General features: G+C 36.4%; 2 protein-coding genes and 1 long non-coding RNA gene across 3 annotated transcripts in view; 2 read left to right on the plus strand and 1 right to left on the minus strand.

Annotated features, from left to right (window-relative positions):
- Window positions 1–23,056, minus strand: part of LOC127861301 (uncharacterized) — a 436,008-nt gene that overhangs the window by 149,585 nt on the left and 263,367 nt on the right. The gene's annotated exons all lie outside the window — the stretch shown is intronic.
- LOC127859675 (kielin/chordin-like protein) lies at window positions 1,476–19,247 on the plus strand. Its single transcript, XM_052397182.1, has 21 exons — window positions 1,476–1,482; window positions 3,768–3,911; window positions 4,547–4,579; window positions 5,038–5,181; window positions 6,873–6,905; window positions 7,742–7,885; window positions 8,476–8,508; window positions 8,972–9,115; window positions 10,013–10,045; window positions 10,567–10,710; window positions 11,736–11,768; window positions 12,387–12,530; window positions 13,389–13,421; window positions 13,726–13,869; window positions 15,118–15,150; window positions 15,634–15,777; window positions 16,031–16,063; window positions 16,853–16,996; window positions 17,484–17,516; window positions 17,892–18,035; window positions 19,207–19,247. Exons 1-21 carry the CDS (start codon window positions 1,476–1,478, stop codon window positions 19,245–19,247), a joined length of 1,785 nt encoding a protein of 594 aa, XP_052253142.1.
- On the plus strand, window positions 20,859–22,822 carry LOC127861304 (uncharacterized). Its single transcript, XR_008040160.1, has 4 exons — window positions 20,859–20,997; window positions 21,737–21,769; window positions 22,072–22,215; window positions 22,783–22,822. It is a non-coding gene; the product is annotated as an uncharacterized LOC127861304 (long non-coding RNA).

Here is a 23,056-nt window from a genome sequence, read left to right on the forward strand (position 1 = left end):
AAATATAATTTAAGAAAGTTATTTGAAATAAAGGACCACTAACCGTCGTGTATACATTTATTAAAGAGAAAATGGGGAACCCACAAGGTCACGTGACCCTGCACCATGGTTTTTTTCTACCCTAAATTGCAAAATAGGTAGGCCATGCAATTTCTAAAAAACTCCAATACGTCAAAATGCAAACATGATCGGAAAGCGGGGTTTTGACAAATAGATTTCGACAAAAACATATTACTAAAATAAAAGCACACAACACGCAAATCTTCCTATGGAGCCTCAAATATAGTGCACCAAAATGTTGTAAATATACGTTGGATACAGGAAACAACGACACAATTCATGGACGGGATTTCCAAATGGTTTCTAAACCAGTGTCGAAAGCAACACTTTAGAAATAGGCACGTCACTCGACCTAGATGGATAAAAAAATATTTATGGAATGTAACCTAAGAAGGCATCCGTGGTTTAGAATTGGTTCCAGGAAACATGTATTAAACTATTTGCAAACAAGAGTTCGCCGTGGCATAATGGATAAGGTGTCCGCCTAGCGATCGTGAGGTCACGGGTTCGAACCCCACTCTTTGAGCGTTCTTTAGATATTCTAGGAAACGGACTCGAGAGCGTTTTTATAAGCCTGAGGCTTTCGACGCAATCGAACTAAAATAAATAGGTTTAAACAAAACAAAAATCAAAACAAAGTGTCACATCTCAAAAGAAAACAATCTTATTCGACAACATGGATTGTTTTCAAGAACTAAACAAAGAAAATAACACAAATTATGAATGATTGTTTTTTTTTGAATACCGAGTGTGAAGTTTTATTAAGTCATGTAACATATTTGTGTTTGTAGTTGACGTTGTGTCAACCATAACACCTACCTCTTTCCAGGGAAAAGACTCGAGTTAAACGCTATCTCTATGCGATAGAGATTAAATCAACTAAACTAAAACTAATTTATTTACTATATAAAATTTATTTGACATCATTTATTTGGCCAGTATACGCAATCATGACTAACTATATTGGTTAAATTGTATTAAAACATATTTGTATTGTCATATGTAGCAGTTGTTTATTAATTGTTACTAAAGAAAGGTAATTCTATGTTGTTTATATTATATTATTATATATTTAATTTTATTTTATTATATACGTATATTTCAGCTGACTTGAGGTGTATAGTGAACGGTACGAAATACGAGAACGGTATGTTCGTCATTTACTCTCTTATGTTTTTTAATAAAGACGTGCATACAACGTTATTTAGCCGTTACCGTGGCATTCCGATGTTGTAGTACATTATCGCCGTGGAAAAGTAGTTTCGGTTGTAGTTTTTTATTGTAAACAATAAATAATTTAGCATAATGTGATATACCAACTCTTGATCATTCTTACGATATCGTAGTATGTTGGCTTTCTTACTCAGTCTTTTAAAACATTTATTCTTCGAAATATGACCCATGCAGTTAGTAAAATGAAAGGTATACATGTTAAGGCAAATTCATAAAAACGTATTTTTCGGTTTTACCACTTGCTGAAACTCGCTCTGGGAAACAAGGCCTAATGCATGTGCGTAAAGTGTCGTCTCTGGGAAAGCAGGCCTAATGCATGTGCTGGACCTCTCTCTGGGGAACCAGGCCTAATGCATGTGCTGGACCTCTCTCTGTGGAACCAGGCCTAATGCATGTGCTGGACCTCTCTCTAGGGAACCAGGCCTAATGCATGTGCTGGACCTCTCTCTGGGGAACCAGGCCTAATGCATGTGCTGGACCTCTCTCTGGGGAACCAGGCCTAATGCATGTGCGTAAAGTGTCGTCTCTGGGAAACCAGGACTAATGCATGTGCTTGACCTCTCTCTGGGGAACTAGGCCAAATGCATGTGCTGGACCTCTCTCAGGGGAACCAGGCCTTATGCATGTGCTGGACCTCTCTCTGGGGAACCAGAACTAATGCATGTGCTGGACCTCTCTCTGGGGAACCAGGCCTAATGCATGTGCTGGACCTCTCTCTGGGGAGCCAGGCCTAATGCATGTGCTGGACCTCTCTCTGGGGAACCAGGCCTAATGCATGTGCTGGACCTCTCTCTGGTGAACCAGACCTAATGCATGTGCTGGACCTCTCTCTGGGGAACCAGGCCTAATACAGTGCTGGACCTCTCTCTGGGGATCCAGACCTAATGCATGTGCTGGACCTCTCTCTAAGGGGAACCCGGCCTAATGCATGTGCTGGACCTCTATCTGGGGAACCAGGCCTAATGCATGTGCTTAACCTCTCTCTGGGGAACCAGGCCTAATACATGTGCTGGACCTCTCTCTGGGGAACCAGGCCTAATGCATGTGCTGCACCTCTCTCTGGGGAACCAGGCCTAATGCATGTGCTGGACCTCTCTCTGGGGAGCCAGGCCTAATGCATGTGCTGGACCTCTCTCTTGGGAACCAGACCTAATGCATGTGCTGGACCTCTCTCTGGGGAACCAGGCCTAATGCATGTGCTGGACCTCTCTCTGGGGAGCCAGGCCTAATGCATGTGCTGGACCTCTCTCTGGGGAACCAGGCCTAATGCATGTGCTGGACCTCTTTCTGGTGAACCAGACCTAATGCATGTGCTGGACCTCTCTCTGGGGAACCAGGCCTAATGCATGTCCTGGACCTCTCTCTGGGGAACCAGGCCTAATGCATGTGCTGGACCTCTCTCTGGGGAGCCAGGCCTAATGCATGTGCTGGACCTCTCTCTGGTGAACCAGACCTAATGCATGTGCTGGACCTCTCTCTGGTGAACCAGACCTAATGCATGTGCCGGACCTCTCTCTGGTGAACCAGACCTAATGCATGTGCTGGACCTCTCTCTGGGGAACCAGGCCTAATGCATGTGCTGGACCTCTCTCTGGGGAACCAGGCCTTATTCATGTGCGTAAAGTGTCGTCCAAGATTCACATAGTTACATTCAAACCTGTTTTTCCCAAAACGAGGCTACAGTCTTAATATGTCTTAAGTAGTTGCCAATGTATATTTCACATCCAGATGCTCTCCGTTCTGATGACAAACCCGTATTTCCATTTGCTGATTTGTTATTTATTATAGTTATATTTGTATATACTATGATTATATTATTGTTATTATTATTAGTATTATTATTATTATTATTATTATATTATGTATTATTATTATATTATTTATAAATTAATACAAATAAAATAAAAATTATAACTATAATAATAGTAGTATAATATATCACAATACAATGATAATAATATATGATATAATATATAATGTTAAATTATAATATAAATTAATATATAATAAAATTAAATATTAAAAATAGTAAATACTATATGATATAAAATATAATATAAATATAATAACATTTATATATAATAAGTATAGTATTAATATATTATACTATATTATTAATATTTATATTCTTATATTATAATACTATTATTATTATTCATAATATTATTACTACTTAATTATAAATATGTTATTAATATTCTGGCAATCATTTCCTATGTTTATTTCGTGTCCAGTAGCCAATTATATAAATATGGATTACGTTGGCTTATCTAAAAGATAACTTTATTTGGATAAAGATAACAGAAGTCGAATACCTTTGCTAAATCTTGCCCAAAACGTATCCAAAACGTGCAAATGTTTGGATATCGTTATTTCTTATACAATGGCTTACTCAAAAAAATATTTTTTAAGTGAAGATTACCAAATGTTATCCACTGGATAAGAGTTATCAAGATTTATATAATTGGTTACAGATGCTTCCGTTCCTGATGACAACCCATGCCTGGTGTGCACGTGCAACAAAGGGAATGTGGATTGCAAAAAGAAAGATTGCGCCAAACCCACGTGCCAGTATCCATATATCCCTGTCGGCCAATGCTGTCCCGTCTGCAATAACGGTAGATGTGAATTTGTTTCTAAAGCTCGGTACATTCAAGTAGGACATTTTTAATAGTCTTAATATTGCATATTTTAAAACGCTTACCGAAGTCAGAAAAAATATATGTTTTTTTTTTGTTATTTGCGGAAAAAAACACACGGTATTTTATAGGGTTTTGGTCGGCCATCTTTGCCTCCCTGTTGAATTATAACCACGTGTGCACACCATGTTTCTTTGGAACAATGTTTTTCTTTTACCCAATGAAACAAACGCTAATAAATTTCTTACTGATATGGCTGGAAGGTGAGCGTCATTGAATCATTAAATAAAAGAAATAAATGGTATAAAACGGTGAAAAATAACTGTCTCGGCATATACGTCGCCATCTTGACCATCACGTGATTACCACCTCTTTCATTGTCTTTGCTTGACTTAAGACACAAACGATGAATTTAAATAGTAAAAAAAGCATATGCATTGTAGTATCGTGAATGCTTTAATTAACTTTCTTATATTTATTTATTTATTTATTTATTTATTGTGTACTGCATGTCATTATGAGCTATTGCTATTATTGACTATTTTTTCAGACGCTCTTTAACTTTCAGATGCTTATGGCACTGCACGGTATGTAAAAAATATTTATATTTTCAGGTTGTGTGGTCGATGGAGTTAACCACGAAGAAGGTATGTAAACATATCTTAATGAAAAACAAATTTAAAAAAGCACAATTAGATTACTAACATAAAAACGGACTTCTTGTTTTATTAAATGTATATTGGCATATTATTTGACAGTAAATAAAAGATGTAACATTACGTTGTGTAACTGTGCTGATTAAATAATGTTTGTGTAAAATGAACTACTCAACAATGGTGACTTAACGAATACATATACAAATAGTTAGACTAGCTCATGTAAAACACTCACTTCTAAAATTAAAAGTTTAAGCGTCGTTTGTGTATTTTATTTCAATTTTTGTCTACGTTTAACCTTTTTAACCATTCGAATTATTCTTTAACAACAAACATGTTCAACGTGCGAAGTTTAAAATAGTTCAGGTCTCAAAACAACCATACTTATAGAAAATATGTTTTCTTATTGCTAAGCGTACTGTTGTTGTTGTTCTTCATCACGTATTCAGGTGAAGAAGTGCTGGCCGATGACCCATGTGACATCTGCACGTGCTCCCAGGGTGACGTCGACTGCATGCCCCGCGCATGCGACCCGCTCACGTGCACGAACACCTACGTGCCGTACGGAGAATGTTGTCCAGTCTGTAGAAAAGGTAACCAGGTGCCCGGATTCACCAACCTACTATTGTTAGACTTAAGCATAAAGAACAGTTTGAGATTCAATACAAATGCCTCAGAGTTTGCATATATTAAGGCTTAACACGGTCCTTTAATCATTAAAGCATTGTTGTTAACGAATAATTATATAAATAAAGGGTTTCACTGCCACGCTAGACTTGATTTTCAAATGGTTTCAGTAATGTTACGTTTCAAGAATATTCAATATTTTTAGACTTTAGTCTGAGAATAGGCACAGACTACTTACCGCTTATTTTCGTTTCCCCTTAAATCGTAATACATCTCACACCCCGAAAACTCTGGGTTTATCTAATCCGATATTAATTAAAAGCTCAATTAGTCTTTATAGGCTCAGATCTTAAAGATTCCCCGAGTACTCGTAAGTAAACGACAATGTATCAAAGTTACGGAAAATATACTTAGATGCTACCGGCCATAACCTGGGGAACTTTTTAGAATATGTCCAGTACCCCGGGGGTTATCTGTAGTATATAAAAGATTACTTTAAAGTAGTTCCTGCTCCAACAATGACCTATCGAGTACTACGTGCCGCATAGTTTGTTTCCCTTTCTGATAAATACTCCTCACACACTTCGCACAGTTCTGGCGTTGTATTGTCCTAACTTTACTTAAAGCGTTTGTAAAATAAAATGAAAATAGCCCAATGTCCAATACGTAATATCAGAGGGTGTAATCACTTGATAAACAAATGGCGACGTCCGTGCCGATACAGGTATGTTTCGCCCCTTCATACCCTTTATGACTTGTATTAATAACTTAAAAGTCGCTCACTTTCCAGCAATATCAGCAAGAAAGTAATTAGAGTTTATCGTATTAATATTCGCTCTATATATCTCTATCTCGACATGACTCGCTGCGAAATTTCTTAGCGGGTCACAACATTACATTTCACGCTAATAAAATTTGCAGAGTGAAGACGAGCTAAAGAACTAATATTTAATTGAAATAAATGCTTATCACTTTCTTGCTGATATGGCTGGACAGTTAGTGGAATTAAAACAGCGAAAAGTACCTTTCTCGGCATAGAGGTCGCCATCCACTTTTTCACGTGATTACCCCCTCTGAATATTGTCTCGTCAGGATAAAGAGAGGTATCATATAATATTGTATTGTGTTTTATATTAACTTATCCGAGTTTAGAAATTACAATCTGACAATTTAAACGGTTAAATTGATAATAGCAAAAACTTTAATTGATTCATTCACACATTAATTTAAAGTTATGTTAGAGCGCTATTTCAATCACGTGATATGAAGTCCTATCTTTTTATAGTATTGAATACACAGAGGATATGTGTTGGATTAATTGGAATATCGATTTTAATTCACTTGCTATCATAGAAAATATAAAATCTTTTATGATCACTAGTTAATTAAAATCGATATGCCAACGAATGCAACACATTTTTTATTGTATGCTTGCAAAAGATTATGTGTGTATGTAAACTGAACAATGACGTTAAAATAGTGACGCCATGACATAAAAACAACGTAATTTCACTTCAAAACTGTGAAGATAATTGATAAATTTTACTGTTAATGTTAACTGTTTGAAACAGTGAATTATCAGTTTTAATTCACTAATATTTCTCTAGGAACCACGGGAAAGCACAGAATAAACTGTTGTGTGTTATTACTGTTTCAGGTTGTACACTAAATGGAGTGAACTACAATGAAGGTAAATAGCGTTTTGTATTTTTTGTGTACTCTTTATATTGTTGCGTTCGACGATTGGTTATTTACATTTGGTTTAACAAGAACGTATTCCTTCTCTAGATTTATTTGTCTTGATAAAAAAAGTTTACAAAAAGGAAAGCGTCATTTTAGCAAACTAAATTTGATATGCGTTTCTAACAATACAGCGATCATATAATTAGACATTTGGAAATACATGTGACAAATAACTTGCTTCGCATAGACCGTTTCGAGGCGGTGATACCAGCTTTTCTCCAGTTTTACAATTAGTACCATGTTATATGATGTGTCAATCTCCACGCAGAGTTGTCGTTCCATGTTCTCATATACAATATTTGCCATCACAAGAAAATCGTTCCTGATTTGGAAGGATTTAATTTTTTGTTTTAGTATTATGTTATGAAAAGCAGTATCATTTTCTATTTCATTTTGAAAATAATGTATACGTTCAGATTCATAATAAAAAATAAATTACCGTTATTAAAAAAGTAAACATTACAACGGGGAAATTATTGTTACACGTGACTCGACTATCATCACGTGGTTGATTATGACAGCAGGAATTTGATCGATCTATGAGCCAAATCTTTGCGCGGAGTTTGATGTTTTGTTCTTTTGTGTATAGACAATTACTAACTTGAAATTAAAAAAACAGCTTGTGGATGGTAACACATATTTTTATAATGATTGTATTTGTGCTTGTTTCATTGTTTGTTAATATTTACTTATTTCTAACATTTTCCGCTTCATTACTTTTTTCATCGGTGAAACCGATCACTTTCGTAATTGAAATTTCTTGGTCGTTGATTGGTCAATCAGGTGACACCGTCCCAGATGATAACCCGTGTGCCAAGTGCAAGTGCATGAACGGTGACGTTACGTGCTCGTACACAAACTGCACCAATCCGAATTGCGACAACAGCTACACGCCGAAGGGAGAATGTTGCCCAAAATGCGTCGAAGGTAGTTATTAGAGATATTTGAGGCATTTAGCATTCCGGACGATTTTCTTTGAAACAAAATGGCTGGTCTGTTATCCAAAAAACAAGATCGGTCAATAATGAAAGACGTATACTTCTATACATTTACATACATCGATAGATTCAATTACACATTATATTAGTGGTGATGTTTACTGTCTCAAAAAGCTACTTCTGATAATTTTAAGAAGAATTCAATACATTAACGCATCCAATTACAACTGTTCTGAATGTCTGCGATTGTATTTTTATATATTTGATTGTAAAAATTTTAACATCTGCAAATACCTCACTTACATGACACCAAAGCTGTTCCCAACCTAGTTGATTGTAATTCAGTATGTGTTTAGTAAATGATATACAAGTTACAATGGCCGCACAGACTTAGAATAATAATGTAATGTGTTTTGCTTCGCTCGTTAAGAGTGTGCATCAAATTTAATTATGTTGGGTATTTGGCATCGCCGATACTGTCCTGTATCATGTGTCTGGTATAAGTGTTGATAGTTGGTTTGCCGTCTTTTTATCTTCTATTGATGTTATCAGCGTTTTGATTCTGTGCATTTTTGACAGGATGTGAAATGAATGGCGTTACGTACAAGGAAGGTAAGACGTCTTCCACATGTTTTACTAAAATATTGTAAAAGATAAAACAAGATCATGTTCTTTAAAAGTAATTAAAACAAAGTTTGGATGTAATTTTGTATAGAGTCATTACTTGTATTTAGTTTGTAATATGATAATGTATAGTGGACTATTTAAGGAGTGCATTTATGCAAATACGCAAAATAAGAGAAAATATGCTACTTGTTGGGTTCAATGTGGTTCTTAGTTTGTTGTTGTTTTCTTTTGAAATTCTACAATTTTTCCTAACCAAACAAAAATCCTTATTTGAAAAGTGTCATAAACGGAACAACATAATTCATTGCGAATGGTTTATTGTTTACTTGTTTATTTGCAATTGTGTTGACAACCCATATTAAAAACAAAGCCTTAATAATAACACACTCCACCTTATGACTATTCTTAAAAAATGACCAGACTTGTTTAAAAAAATATTGTTTTTCAGGCCAAACGGTCCCAGACGAAAACCCATGCGCAAACTGCGTGTGTCGGAACGGCCTCGTCCGCTGTAACTACACCACTTGCGAACCGTTGACCTGTGCAAACAAGGTGAAACCGGCCGGTAAATGTTGTCCCGAATGTAGAGAAGGTAAGACACTGAAAATAATATTAGCCTCGTTCTGGGAAAAAGTGGCTTAATGCATGTGCATAAAGTGTCCTTTCAGAAATGTCTTTGCAATCCGCAAAGGCTAATCTGGAACAGTTGTCGCTTAAGTTGTTGTTGTTATTTTGTTGGGGAGAGACTTCTGTAGAACGAACAATATCATGAAAGCGTCGTCCTTAATTGTCCGCACAGGCTAATCTGAGACGACACTTTTCGTTTGAACTGTTTTTGTTTTGTTTAGAAGAGACGTTTGTCGAACGCACAATATTATGAACGCGTCGTCATTGATCTAGGCTAATCTGGGACGACGATGTACACACATGCTTTTAGCCCAGTTTTCCCATAGCGAGGATCATGTGTCAAATGTGACATAAACAAAAGTTCGGCGCCTTTTGGTGTTGTTGCATGACCTTATACATGTTTGTATGACTTCAGAAACATCGCTGCCCCGTTTGGTATCCTTTTAATTTGATAACTTTAAAAACAAACAAACATCGTTTTTTGACCATATGTATGTACTCTTTTCTTGCACTCTTACATCATACTTCCACGCTTATTGGCTGATTAAAACGTTTGGTTGCCAATGGTGATCGTGTAATTGCAATTGTTAGCGAATTGTATACACTATACTGAACACAAAAATATACGCATCGTAAACAAAGTATTTGGCAGTAAATCAATTTCCATGATACAATTTGACACAAACATATCGGAAAAATACCGACGCAAATTCCTTTCAACCCAAATCAGAAAATCACGAATGTTCGTGTCCATGAAAAAAAGCCTATTTCTAAAGAAAAACACGAAATGTCATGCCGACGAAATTGAACGATTTTACCGAATTACTTTTTGTTAATGTGTTGTGGTTTTGTTTAATTTCAGGTTGCGTGAGGAACGGAAAGACATACAAGGAAGGTATGTCTGGCTTTTATGTTTGGTATCATCAAGACTATTATAGACTATATATGGGCTTAATAGAATGATATCAAATAAAGCAACAATGAAGAGATAAAACATTGTTTCATTTCGGCCGATGTCACTATATGCTTTACGAAGCTGTCTCTCTATTCTAATTTTGTATTTAATTATTTATTGAGTAAGATATCGGAACAAAACAATACTCTGGCCTGTTAAAATTCGTATTGGTATTTATCGTGCGGAATGAGTGCAAACAAGTTTAAATTCAAACAGCGCGTATGATGAATATCTATTATCATTTATGATATTTCTTCACGGCAAACGGTACTATTAAACGCAATATATAATCATTATGTTGTCTAGGACAAATGGTAAAACTCAAAGCATAATAGCATAATAATTAATATTTCTTTAGGACAAACGGTGCAATTAAACCTACTGCATTATTATTAATTACATTTGTTGGGGTAATCTATTCTATTAAACGCATTATAATATCATTAATTATATGCCTTCAGGAGAAACGGTCCCGGATGACAACCTATGCGCTTCGTGCACGTGTCAGAAAGGTGACGTCACGTGCACTTACACCACGTGCACCACACTGACGTGTAAGGACCAGTACCGACCCCAGGGCGAGTGTTGTGCCAAATGCAGGGAGGGTATGTGTGACTTGTTGCCAGTCATCAGTTAATGCATGAATTTTAATGTATTCGCTTATATTATCGTAAATATCACATCTTAAATATGAGGTTGTGTGACTTGTTGCTGGGCATTAGTTGATGCTAAGATTGTATTGCTAAACAATGTCAAATTGTGTTTTATTGTTGATAATGTGCTGAGTAATCTATGGAAATAAATACAGTCTTGCATTCATTGCGTATTTATACATTCCTTTATACGGTACATAAAAAAATTCATAAAACGTTATTGCTAGCATTTTGAAAATTTACGACGCTCATTGTGAAAAATAAATAAATAAATTAATAAAGAAATAACGAAATAAATAAATAAATAAATGAATACATAATTAAATAAATAAATACATAAACAAATAAATAAATAAATAAATACATAAATAAATAAATAAAAATAAATAAATACATAAATAAATAAATAAATAAATAAATAAATAAATAAATAAATGAATGAATGAATGAATGAATGAATGAATTAATGAATGAATTAATGAATGAATGAATGAATGAATGAATGAATGAATGAATGAATGAATGAATGAATGAATGAGTAAATAAATAAATAAATAAATAATAAAAAAAATAAAAAAAAATAAATAAATAAATAAATAAATAAATAAATAAATAAATAAATAAATGAATAAATAAATAAATAAGAACAATATGCTTTTCTAGTGGTCTGTTAATATGTTTTGTAATAATCGCACAGTATTTAGTTAACAATGTTTTATTTAATTTTTACGACCATCTGTGACAGTTCAGTTTAAAAATTTCATAATCTTAACGAAACTGTTGTTTTTTGTTTTGTCATATAGTGTCCTCCAATACAAAAACTGCTGAACATGCCAATAAAAGTATATTTTTGTAAACATGCATTGTACACTTTTTTTTATATATTTTTAACATTGTTTATAATATATGGATTTTGTGACAAATACTATGCTGTTTAAAAGTAAGTCATTCTTAATATATTTCCGTGTTTTTTTCAGGCTGTGTCATGAGCGGGAAGACATACAAGGAAGGTTATTAAGTGCTTTGTAAACCTTTCGATAAATAAGTAGTCCATATGTTAATAGCTTAAGTCATATAAAATTGAAATGAATTATTGCGCTTTATTCCATAACATATCTGCTCTACTTTTCATGTATGGCGTAAACAAGTTAATGTAAATTCTTTTGTATCTATTTGACATGCTTTTAACTGAAGTAGCAATATAAAAAGTCGTTTACAAGCAAAAACACAAGAAATTTCATCGCGACGAATAAAAATGATTCGACAATAATATACATTTTAGCCATAATTTAAAAAAATCGAGTCTAGTAAGTAATTAAGAAATAAGTTCTGGGGAACAACTCAGGGTCCTTAAGTAATGGAGACAAAAGTCAGCAAGAATTGCCTAAACTTTTTAATAGAAGAACAGAACAGAACATATATTTTATGCAATAAGACATATTACAGCTTATCTTGATAACAAATTAATATTATTACACAAACATGCTTGAAATAATGAGTAAAAAAGATATTAATCTAAAGGGAAAAGGTAAATAACATTATATTAATATAATAAACTACACAGTTTGTTTAGTGTGGATATAAGTACATGTCTTAATTCACACATACATACTTCATACTTGTTCCAGGGGAAAGCGTCCCAGACGACAACCCGTGTGCGACTTGCACGTGCAAAGGTGGCGAGGTCGAATGTAGCTACAAGACGTGCGTGGCGTTACCTTGCGCCAACACATATATACCGAGCGGCGAGTGCTGTCCGGCATGCAAGGAAGGTATAGTCGGTTTAAATTGCGTAAAAATCATTTGATTCGCGTTTGAGAAAACGAAGCTTAATGTATTTTCGCTTTTATGGAATGTTTCGTTGAAAAAACGTCTATGCAAAAAGTATTGTCCCTGATAAGCCTGCGCGGACTGTACAGTCTAATCTGTGACGACACTTTACGCACATGAATTAAGACCCGTTTTCCCAGAACGTCAACACGGTTCATTTTTGCTGACAATGAGGGGAAGCCGTGATTTCTTCCTAAAATAATTTATTTTGGTATTAATAAATTTTGCCGTTTGAATTCGTTCATGTTGTTTGTGTTGTTTTATTGTTGGTGTTAAATAGGTGATGTTGTTATACGAAAAGTATTTATTTCTTGAATTCACATATATTTTAAATTGTTAATGCTTGTGATATTTAATACTACTTTTTGCCCACTGTATTGCAATATGAAAACCAGTTGTCAAGCATCATAGTGTATAAACTAATAAGTTGTATATATGATTTGAATGTGCGTCTTTTGCTTATATTAAATGCTTCAGTATGACAATTATTCTGTTTAAATTAGTATGCAGTAAAAAATGTTCTTCAAGACACCGTTTGGTGTTGTTGTGAAAAGGTTGCTACGATCTGCAAAATAAGGGTGAAGGTTAACCTAAAAAAGCATGCCATTCAGTATGTTTTAGTTCGGAGTGCCTTAAAACGACAAATCCATAGAAGCGTGTCGTCTCCGATTAGCACGTGCTCATCTGGGACGACACATTACGCGCATGCATTTATCTCGGTTTGCAAAGAAAATGGCCTTTACTGTTCCAACGCTTGTAGCATGTCATGTCACTGGCAGTAAGGTTTCATCCTTTTTTAGGCTGCGAGAAAGATGGAAAGAAATACAAGGAGGGTAAGTGTTGTCTCTTTTATGAAACGGATTAATTTAGTATTCAACTAGCTATTTGTAATTGCATTGGTCGTTTATATATTTTAACATCAACAAAGGTAATTTAATTGCATTGATTCATGTTTTGTTTGATACATTAACGCTTTTGATTGGACCTCTTTCAAAGAGATATGTGCGATATTATCAATTTGACTTTAAATTAATGTTTCTTAAAATGGAACCATTACTTTGTAAGATTCTAAAATAAACACGAAATAATAAACCCAACCAATCTATATGTACGTAAAATGACCCTTTTGTTCCCCAGGCGAGTCAATTCCGGGCAACAACGCTTGCGAAAACTGCAAATGCACACAGGGCAATGTTGTCTGCACGTACACATCCTGTCAAACACTAACTTGTACCAACAAAGTCACCACCCCCGGAAAATGCTGTCCGGATTGTGTCCAAGGTATGCTAGCCCAGGCCGTGTTGAATATATGTTTTTTTTATCTGTTGAATTATCATTATGTATGATTACTGGAAACTCATAATTTTCGTGGGTCATATATTTTCATTGATTTCCTGGCATGACCGATCTACGACATCAACACAAACATGTCGCCAATTGGTGAAAAGTGTGTAGCCAGTCCCGCTTACAGGACGAGTGCTCTCCTGACTGAGCTAACCGGGCCGTGTAGCCAGTCCCGCTTACAGGGCGAGTGCTCTCCCGACTGAGCTCACCGGACCGTGTAGCCAGTCCCGCTTACAGGGCGAGTGCTCTCCCGACTGAGCTAACCGGGCCGTGTAGCCAGTCCCGCTTACAGGGCGAGTGCTCTCCCGACTGAGCTAACCGGGCCGTGTAGCCAGTCCCGCTTACAGGACGAGTCCTCTCTTGACTGAGCTAACCGGGCCGTGTAGCCAGTCCCGCTTACAGGGCGAGTGCTCTCCCGACTGAGCTAACCGGGCCGTGTAGCCAGTCCCGCTTACAGGACGAGTGCTCTAACGACTGAGCTAACCGGGCCGTGTAGCCAGTCCCGCTTACAGGGCGAGTGCTCTCCCGACTGAGCTAACCGGGCCGTGTAGCCAGTCCCGCTTACAGGGCGAGTGCTCTCCCGACTGAGCTAACCGGGCCGTGTAGCCTGTCCCGCTTACAGGGCGAGTGCTCTCCCGACTGAGCTTACCGGACCGTGTAGCAAGTCCCGCTTACAGGGCGAGTGCTCTCCCGTCTGAGCTAACCGGACCGTCTAGCCAGTCCCGCTTACAGGGCGAGTGCTCTCCCGACTGAGCTTACCGGGCCGTGTAGCCAGTCCCGCTTACAGGGCGAGTGCTCTCCCGACTGAGCTAACCGGGCCGTGTAGCCAGTTCCGCTTACAGGACGAGTCCTCTCCTGTATGAGCTAACCGAGCCGTGTAGCCAGTCCCGCTTACAGGACTAGTGCTCTACCGACTGAGCTAACCGGGCCGTGTTGCCAGTCCCGCTTACAGGGCGTGTGCTCTCCCGGCTGAGCTAACCAGACCGTCACATTCAGACTACAATTTAAGTAATACTCGATATAAACACATGTTACACCCATTTTTTTTATACGTGTATCGCTACTTAACAAATAAGATGATTTCATTCATTCCACTCATGATTATTGCTATATAATATTTTCTTTTTGTTGGTCAGTTGTTCTGCTTAATTCATAATATGTGCATCTCTTTAATGTATATTCCAGTATGCAAAATGAACGGAAAGGACTACAAAGAAGGTAAGAAATGTGTTTCATAGTAGAACATTTATTTAACTAGCATTTGCTTATTTGAGGGGATATACAAGATAAACGCAGTTTGATGAAGATTACCAGAACAAGGTTCGATGTATGACAATTTACAACTGATTATCACCGATTTCTTTTGCATACATTGCACTGTCAAAGCACAACACTGCATCGATTCCAAATCTAGGCAAGATAACCTAAACACATCTGCATTTTACTATAAAACTTGTTATTAAAGATATTTAAAAGCAATTGTCATATCCGTTTGCTTCTGTTACAATGCTATACATTGTCATCATTTTTCACGATCATTTATATGAGATTAAGCTAGTAAACAGTTACAAGCAAACTAACATTATACGCCGTAAACAATTGTGTTCCGCAAACTAAACAATCGTCTGCTGCAAACAATACATTCGTCTGCCGCAAACTAAACAATCGTCTTCTGCAAACAATACAATCGTCTGCCGCCAGGTGAGAACGTGCCCAGCGATAACCCGTGCCAAACCTGCACGTGCCGAAACGGTGACGTCGACTGCGTGTATACCGTCTGCGTACCGCCCACGTGTCCTAACACGTATACACCAAAAGGCAAATGTTGCCTGGAGTGCGTGCAGGGTCGGTCTTGTTCTCTTTTTTTTATTTTTATTTTGTTATATCTTTGTCTTTTTTTGCTAACAATTTGCCTTTGGTTTAAAATGTGCATTACACAAGTGGGACTGCGAAATGTATACTGCATTAAACAACAGAAAGTTAATTTTTAATGAGAATATTTTTTAATGGAATTGATTTAACTTAATCTTGGTTTGTCTTCGTCGTTTAATGAAATCACGCAATAATGTGACCACTTATATTGGTGTGTATTTTGCAGGCTGTACAATGAATGGCAAGACGTACAAAGACGGTAAATTGTGTTTACTAATACATATACGTAAGGGCCTCGTTCTGGGATAACCGAGCTTAATGCAGTCCGCACAGGCCCATCAGTGACGAAACTCTCCGTCTTGTCTGGATTTTCGTTTAGAAAAGACTTCATTTAAATAAAAAATCCATACAAGCGAAGAGTGTCGTCCCTGATTAGTCTTGGCGGAATGGAAAGGCTAATCTGGGACAACAATTTCTGCAATCGCATCAAGCCGTTTCCAAAGGGTCCGAATCGTGAGTAGAAAAGGTGGCAAAACGATGTATCATTGTGGTTATCTATGGTCACGATGGTATTCAACATAAAAGGTCCATAAAACCTTGTCTGAAAGTTTTGACTCAATAATTACTTGACAGCTATGTACACAATAAATGAACGATTGGTATATAGTATTTCGTAGACCAATATTTTACGTAAACAATTAAACAATGTCTGCAAACATATTTTAAGTGAAAGCGCTTTCAAAATAGACAAGCCCTCGTGTTCTCACGTTGTGCAGGCCCGGAAGGACCTCATAAACTTCGAATACCATACACACACATAGATAAATACGCAGCAAATACGATACTGTCGATGGTGTCGCCCCTTTACCTTTTTTATAATGCTGAATAAACTATTGTATGGATTTAAAATAGACATTGACAAAGGCGTAATGTTGGGGATTGATTAACGTTCTTTGTTGTATGAACCGTTTTACCTTACTTTATGTTCGTTCAAAGCCGAGGCCTTTACGACTTGAACCGTTTTACTATACTGTATGTTCGTTTAAAGGCGATGCTGTTCCGACCAAGGATCCATGCGAGAATTGTACGTGCAACAACGGAGATGTGGACTGCGACTTCACGGCATGTGCCCCGCCGCCTTGCGACGTATCATACACACCAGCCGCCAAGTGCTGCCCCGTGTGTAGAACGGGTATGTATCCCGCCGCTTGTGACGTCATGAATTGTTCCCCGCGCCCTTGTTACTTCTCGCCATGTACCCGCCTCCTTGTGACGTCTCGGCATGTATACGGCACATACCCCTTTGTGACGTCACGGCATGTCAGCCGCCTCTGTAACGTATTGCATGTACCCCACCGCTTGTCACGCGAAATGCCGTCCCGTATTTAAAAAATGTTCGGTCTGTGTTGCTTGAAGAAGGTCTCTTACATAAATAACACTATAACAAATTGATAGAAATAAATCGCGCTTGCCACACCCGAATAACATATTGCTTTAAAAAAATCAACTTATTTTCTTACGTATGATTGATTGTCTCATGTCGGCTAAGAAACTTCTGAAAAGGTTCACTTCCTAGTCAATACCAATCTCCGCCTCCGCTTTCGTCGTTTGTGGTTGACGGTACTTTTAATAACATTATATTAAAATAATGATGTTTGCATTATGTAATGTTCTTCCAGATTGCGTTCGAAACGAGAAGACATACAAGGACGGTGAGTTATACATTTACGCATCTTGGTAATTGAAATGAATGTACGTGTCTTGGTAATTGGAATTAATGTTGTGTCTTTCTAATTGACATAAATTTACGTGTCTTGGTAATTGAAATGAATGTACGTGTCTTGGTAATTGGAATAAATGTTGTGTCTTTGTAATTGACATAAATTTACGTGTCTCGGTAATTGAAATGAATGTACGTGTCTTGGTAATTAAAACGAGTGTACGTGTCTTGGTAAATGAAATAAATTCACTTGTTTGGTTATTGACATGAATGTGTCTTGGTAATTAAAATGAATGTACGTGTCTTGGTAATTGACATACAATTTACGCGTATCGAGTTTAACTTGTCATACTCATTTACCAATCAGGTGAGAGCGTTCCAGACGACAACCCATGCGCCACGTGCAAGTGCGCGAAGGGCGTGGTCAAGTGCGGCTACAAGGACTGCACACCTTTGACGTGCGCAGCTTTGTACAAACCAAAGGGAGAGTGTTGTGCGAAATGCAAGGAAGGTAAGTACTTCTCTATAAACGAGCCAAGCTCTAGGAAAACTAGGCTTAATTCATGTGCGTAAAGTGTCGTCCCAAATAAGGCTGTGAAGTCTGCACAGGCTAATCATGGACGATAATTTCCTCTTTGATTGAGACTTTCGTTTACAGAGTGTATTATCTGAATGCAAATTTAATTTAGGCGGACGATGTTGTCCCTGGTAAGCCTATGCATATAGTCAGCTAATCTTGGATGACATTACGCTTATGTATTAAGCCCAGATTTGTCTGAACGCGGCTCAAATGAGCGCCGATGTTTTAAGAAGGAAAGATCTAGATCGCAATCGACATACTTGAGATTTGCAACGAAACGTTTGCACATTTTAAAACTATTATATGCCTTAAATAACGCATACTACTGCCGGGTTTTAATCGGTAACGCATAATTTTATCCTTAGTCATATAGCTTACAAAACACATGTACAAACATGGCACATATATCTATCAAATATCGACTTAAGTAATATCGAACGAATGTAAACTGTGTAAAATTTTATTAACTTAAGAATGAGAACAATGAAACTATTATTTGCAATCAGGGAACATTCATAACAATAATCTGAAAAATGGTTTAAATAACCATCTGACAAATTCATCAAAATAAAAACTATTTAAATTATAGAGCATACATTATGTATTATCAAGACGTTTCAGTATCTGAACATGTGTTCTAAATGGTCACATATGTTTGCACTTTTTCAAATATCACATGACCCACAGCCTTGGCATTTTCTAGTCTACATGTATATATTTGTAAACGCATATCACATATGTATGTGCTGAGTATGAATAAACTGTTGAAACTGCTGTATTTGTATGTGAATAAGAATTCATCCAACATAAAAATAAGCCCACAACTGTACAATATTGTACCATATTGTAACACGAATCTAACGACATGTAACGAAATGAACTGTATGCTCAGCTGTAACATATATGACAAACATTTAAGTAAAACGAATCAGATTTTCAGAAACGTGTGTAATTAGTTAATTGGTACTTGACAGCCAGAGTGGTATATCAACATTTGTTGTACGCATGCCGATAATACTTACTGGTTCCGAAGTGAATACATGTCACGTAGTTGTCAAATATTACACAGTTTTGCAGTGTTGTTTTTTTCTCGTTTATACAGGTTGTGAAAAGAACGGACAGAAGTATGAGCACGGTAGGTAAAATTAGAGCAATGTGTATATTGTAAAGCCATTATTTTTCACTGGACATTAATTGTTGTTGATTTCATGGTTAGATTTTAACAAATATACATTTATTTTTTTGACGAGGGAATTACCGTCAGAATCATGTTGATTATTACCCTACGTAATCCAAACAAAAATCCTGCGCCTGTATAGAAATCTAGATAACTCCAGATACTACTGTTCCATAATCTAGATAACTCCACATACTACTGTTTCGCAATCTAGATAAACCCAGATACTAATGTTTCGCAATCTAGATATCTCCAGAAACTACTGTTTCGCAATCTAGACATACCCAGCTATTACTGTTTCGCAATCTAGATATACCCAGATACTACTGTTTCGCAATCTAGATAACCCCAGATACTTCTGTTTCGCAAGCAAGATAAACCAAGATATTACTGTTTCGAAATCTAGATAAATCCAGATACTCTGTTTCGCAATGTAGATCAACCCATATATTACTGTTTCGCAATATAAATGACTCCATATACTTCTGTTTCGCAATCTAATAACTCCAGATACTACTGTTTCGCAATCTAGATAAATCCGGATTTTACTGTTTCGCAATCTAGATATATTTAGGCACTTCTGTTTCGCAATCTAGATAACCCCAGATACTTCTGTTTTGCAATCTAGATAAATCCAGATACTACTGCTTTGCAATCTAGATAACTCCAGATACTACTGTTTCGCAATCTAGATAAATTTAGGTACTTCTGTTTCGCAATCTAGATAACTCCAGATACTTCTGTTTTGCAATCGAGATAAATCCATGTACTACTGTTTTGCAATCTAGATACACCCATATACTTCTGTTTCGCTATCTAGATAAATGCAGATACTACTGTTTCGCAATCTAGATAACTCCAGATACTTCTGTTTCGCGATGTAGATAAATCCATATACTACTGTTTCGCAATCTAGATAACTCCAGCTACTTATGTTTCGCGATCTAGATAACTCCAAATACTACACAAAGGGGGTTACGTGACACTGTGTACGTAATCGAAACTTCAGTAACCATAACTACAACAGTATACACTTATCGTTTGTTATGTAAAATAACCAATCTTTGTTATTCAAACTCAAAGAAAAGTTGTTCAATCTCTAAATCAAACACATATTATTCAAGAAAAACGGGACATCCGTCCAGAAATACTCATTAAAGAAATTATTATTTTTTAATATTGTACGTACTTGTTAAAACCATTCTTGGTTTATGAAGATCAATAATCGCAGTTGATGAACACGTTGGTGAATACATGGATCCATTATGAAAAATGTATATTGTAAAATCTTTCGTATTTGTGAGACATTCATTTTCGTTGATTTCGTGGGTTTACTGATCCACTAATTGTGAAACATCCATTTCCGTTGATTTCGTGGGGTAACCGATCCACAAAATGTTAGACATTAATTTTCGTTGATTTCGTGGACCTACTGATCCACGAATTTTTAGACATTCACTTTCGTTGATCTCGTGTGTCTACCAATCCACAAATTTAAAACAAAAATTCACGAAGCGAATTCTTCTTTTGTTTTCTTTCAAAATCAGAATTTCATGAATTTCCTATTACCAGGACAACCTGTGCCCGATAGAGACCCTTGTAAAACGTGCCGCTGCCTCAATGGGGAGGTTAAGTGTGACACGATATCCTGTCCAAAGCTGGCATGCTACGACACGTTCAAACCGTCCGGAAGGTGCTGTCCACGCTGTAAAGAAAGTACGTAAACCTGAGCCCATTATTCAATCCCCACGCAGAGTTGTCGTTCCTTGCTCTCAAATACAATCTCCACGCAGAGTTGTCGTTCCATGCTCACACATACAATCTCTGCCATCGCAAGAAAATCCTACCAAATTTGGTGGGATTTTATATTTTTGTTAAATTATTATATTATGAAGAGTAGTATCATTTTCTTCTATATTTTGAAAATAGTGTATACGTTTAGGTTAATTAATTAATTAATTAATTAATTAAAATTAATTACCTAAATTGAAAAAAAGTAAAATTAACAGCGGTTAAAATTATTGTACCACGTGGCTAGGCTATCATCACGTGGTTTGTTATGAAGGCAGGAGGGATTTGAGCCAGCTATGCTGGTTCCAGTCGAATCTCTGCGCGGAGGTTGCCCAATATCATGAACATTTTCAACGTATTTGCTTAACTCTGAAGATGAGATTTGAGTTTATACTCATGTGAGTATTGAGTATTTCGGTCAGCCCACGGACGATCACAAAACCGTTCTATAGGTGATCTAAATCTACATGTATTCATTGTTTGTTCCATTCTGGTCCAATATTAGTAGACGCATTTGGGCAATGTCCGCCGAAACGATACGCAGGTGCATAAGTAAATACTTGCAAAGTATATCTTGTACAAACGAAATCAAGTTGCTCATTCCAAAGTATGGATCTATGCATTGCATTTAAAAATTTAAACTATTGTTTTCTCACCAATTCAGGTTGCACGCGTGACGGCAAAACATACGAACACGGTGAGTAGGACACAGCTAAAATCAACATAAATTATTATATCCTGTTATAATGTGATATATAATTTAAATTTGAATGTATCGAGTTAATACATAAAATGAAATGGAGTGTTAATAAGTTTCGCGCATTTATTTGACGTCATGACGTTATTAATTAAAATAATATCAAACGAAAACTGTGCTCTCTTCGGTGGATTATATATTTCTGTATCCACTCTCGATTGTTGAAAAACAATACTCGATCTTGAAATATTTAATTCCATTTTCAACATAACACGGAAAGTTGTAAAGACTTTCGATTCCAGGAAAACCGGTTCCGGACGCTGACCCATGCAGGAATTGGACGTGCGACAACGGTAGAGTGAAATGTGACATCGTGGTCTGCCCGATACTGAACTGCTACGTCACAGTCCCGCAGCCAGGCAAATGTTGTCCGATATGTAAAGAATGTGAGTGAGTTTTAAATGGGATTCACAATGAGTTGTTTAAAGTAATCAATATGTGTTTTAAATGGGAATCAATGTGTGTTTAAAATCGGTTCCAACTGTGCTTGATATGGCAATCAGAGTGTGATTTAAATCGAGGTCCAATTATGTTAAAATTGCAATCCAAATGGATTATTTGTTAAAATACGTATTGGTCAGTCATCAGGAACATTTGTAAAAAAATGTAATTCATGTTTTTATATAACGTTATTAATATTATCACATATAATTGTTTATTGGACAAAATATAGAAATACCATATTGCCAAACATTAGTTTGCATATCCATGAAAAAAAGCTATTTAAATCTTGTAGCATTCAAATGCGTAAATACATCTATAATGAACATAAAACACTATTGTTTAATTGTTGTTGTATGTTCGAAACACCTTTGATTATTTTTGCGACGATTTATCGTTAATCGTTAATGTGTCTAAATGTGTGATGTGCAACTAAAGTAGTTAATTATCAAATCATTACAACAGGGTTTTGATATGTTCAATTCATGTAATAAGTTATACTTTTTCCTTAGATAACAAATGCAAGAAGAGCGACCAAGAATACAAGCATGGTACGAATGTTTGGTATTCGGCTTAACCTTTATTTTTCTTCCGATCTTTTTAAGCTCAAGTAATTTTGCTCGAGTTTTGCTGACACTGCTAATGGTATTCATAAGTAATCAACACGTGCTTTCGTCACGTGTCTAATGCATTGCACAATTTGTCTCTGGCCATGAAAGAATCCCGTCTTCTATAATACGAAATTGGAATTAATATGTTATCCCTGAAAGAAAAGTTTCCTTTTAA

The sequence above is a fragment of the Dreissena polymorpha genome, chromosome 15 (assembly GCF_020536995.1).
Source record: "Dreissena polymorpha isolate Duluth1 chromosome 15, UMN_Dpol_1.0, whole genome shotgun sequence".
Lineage (NCBI taxonomy): Eukaryota > Metazoa > Mollusca > Bivalvia > Myida > Dreissenidae > Dreissena > Dreissena polymorpha.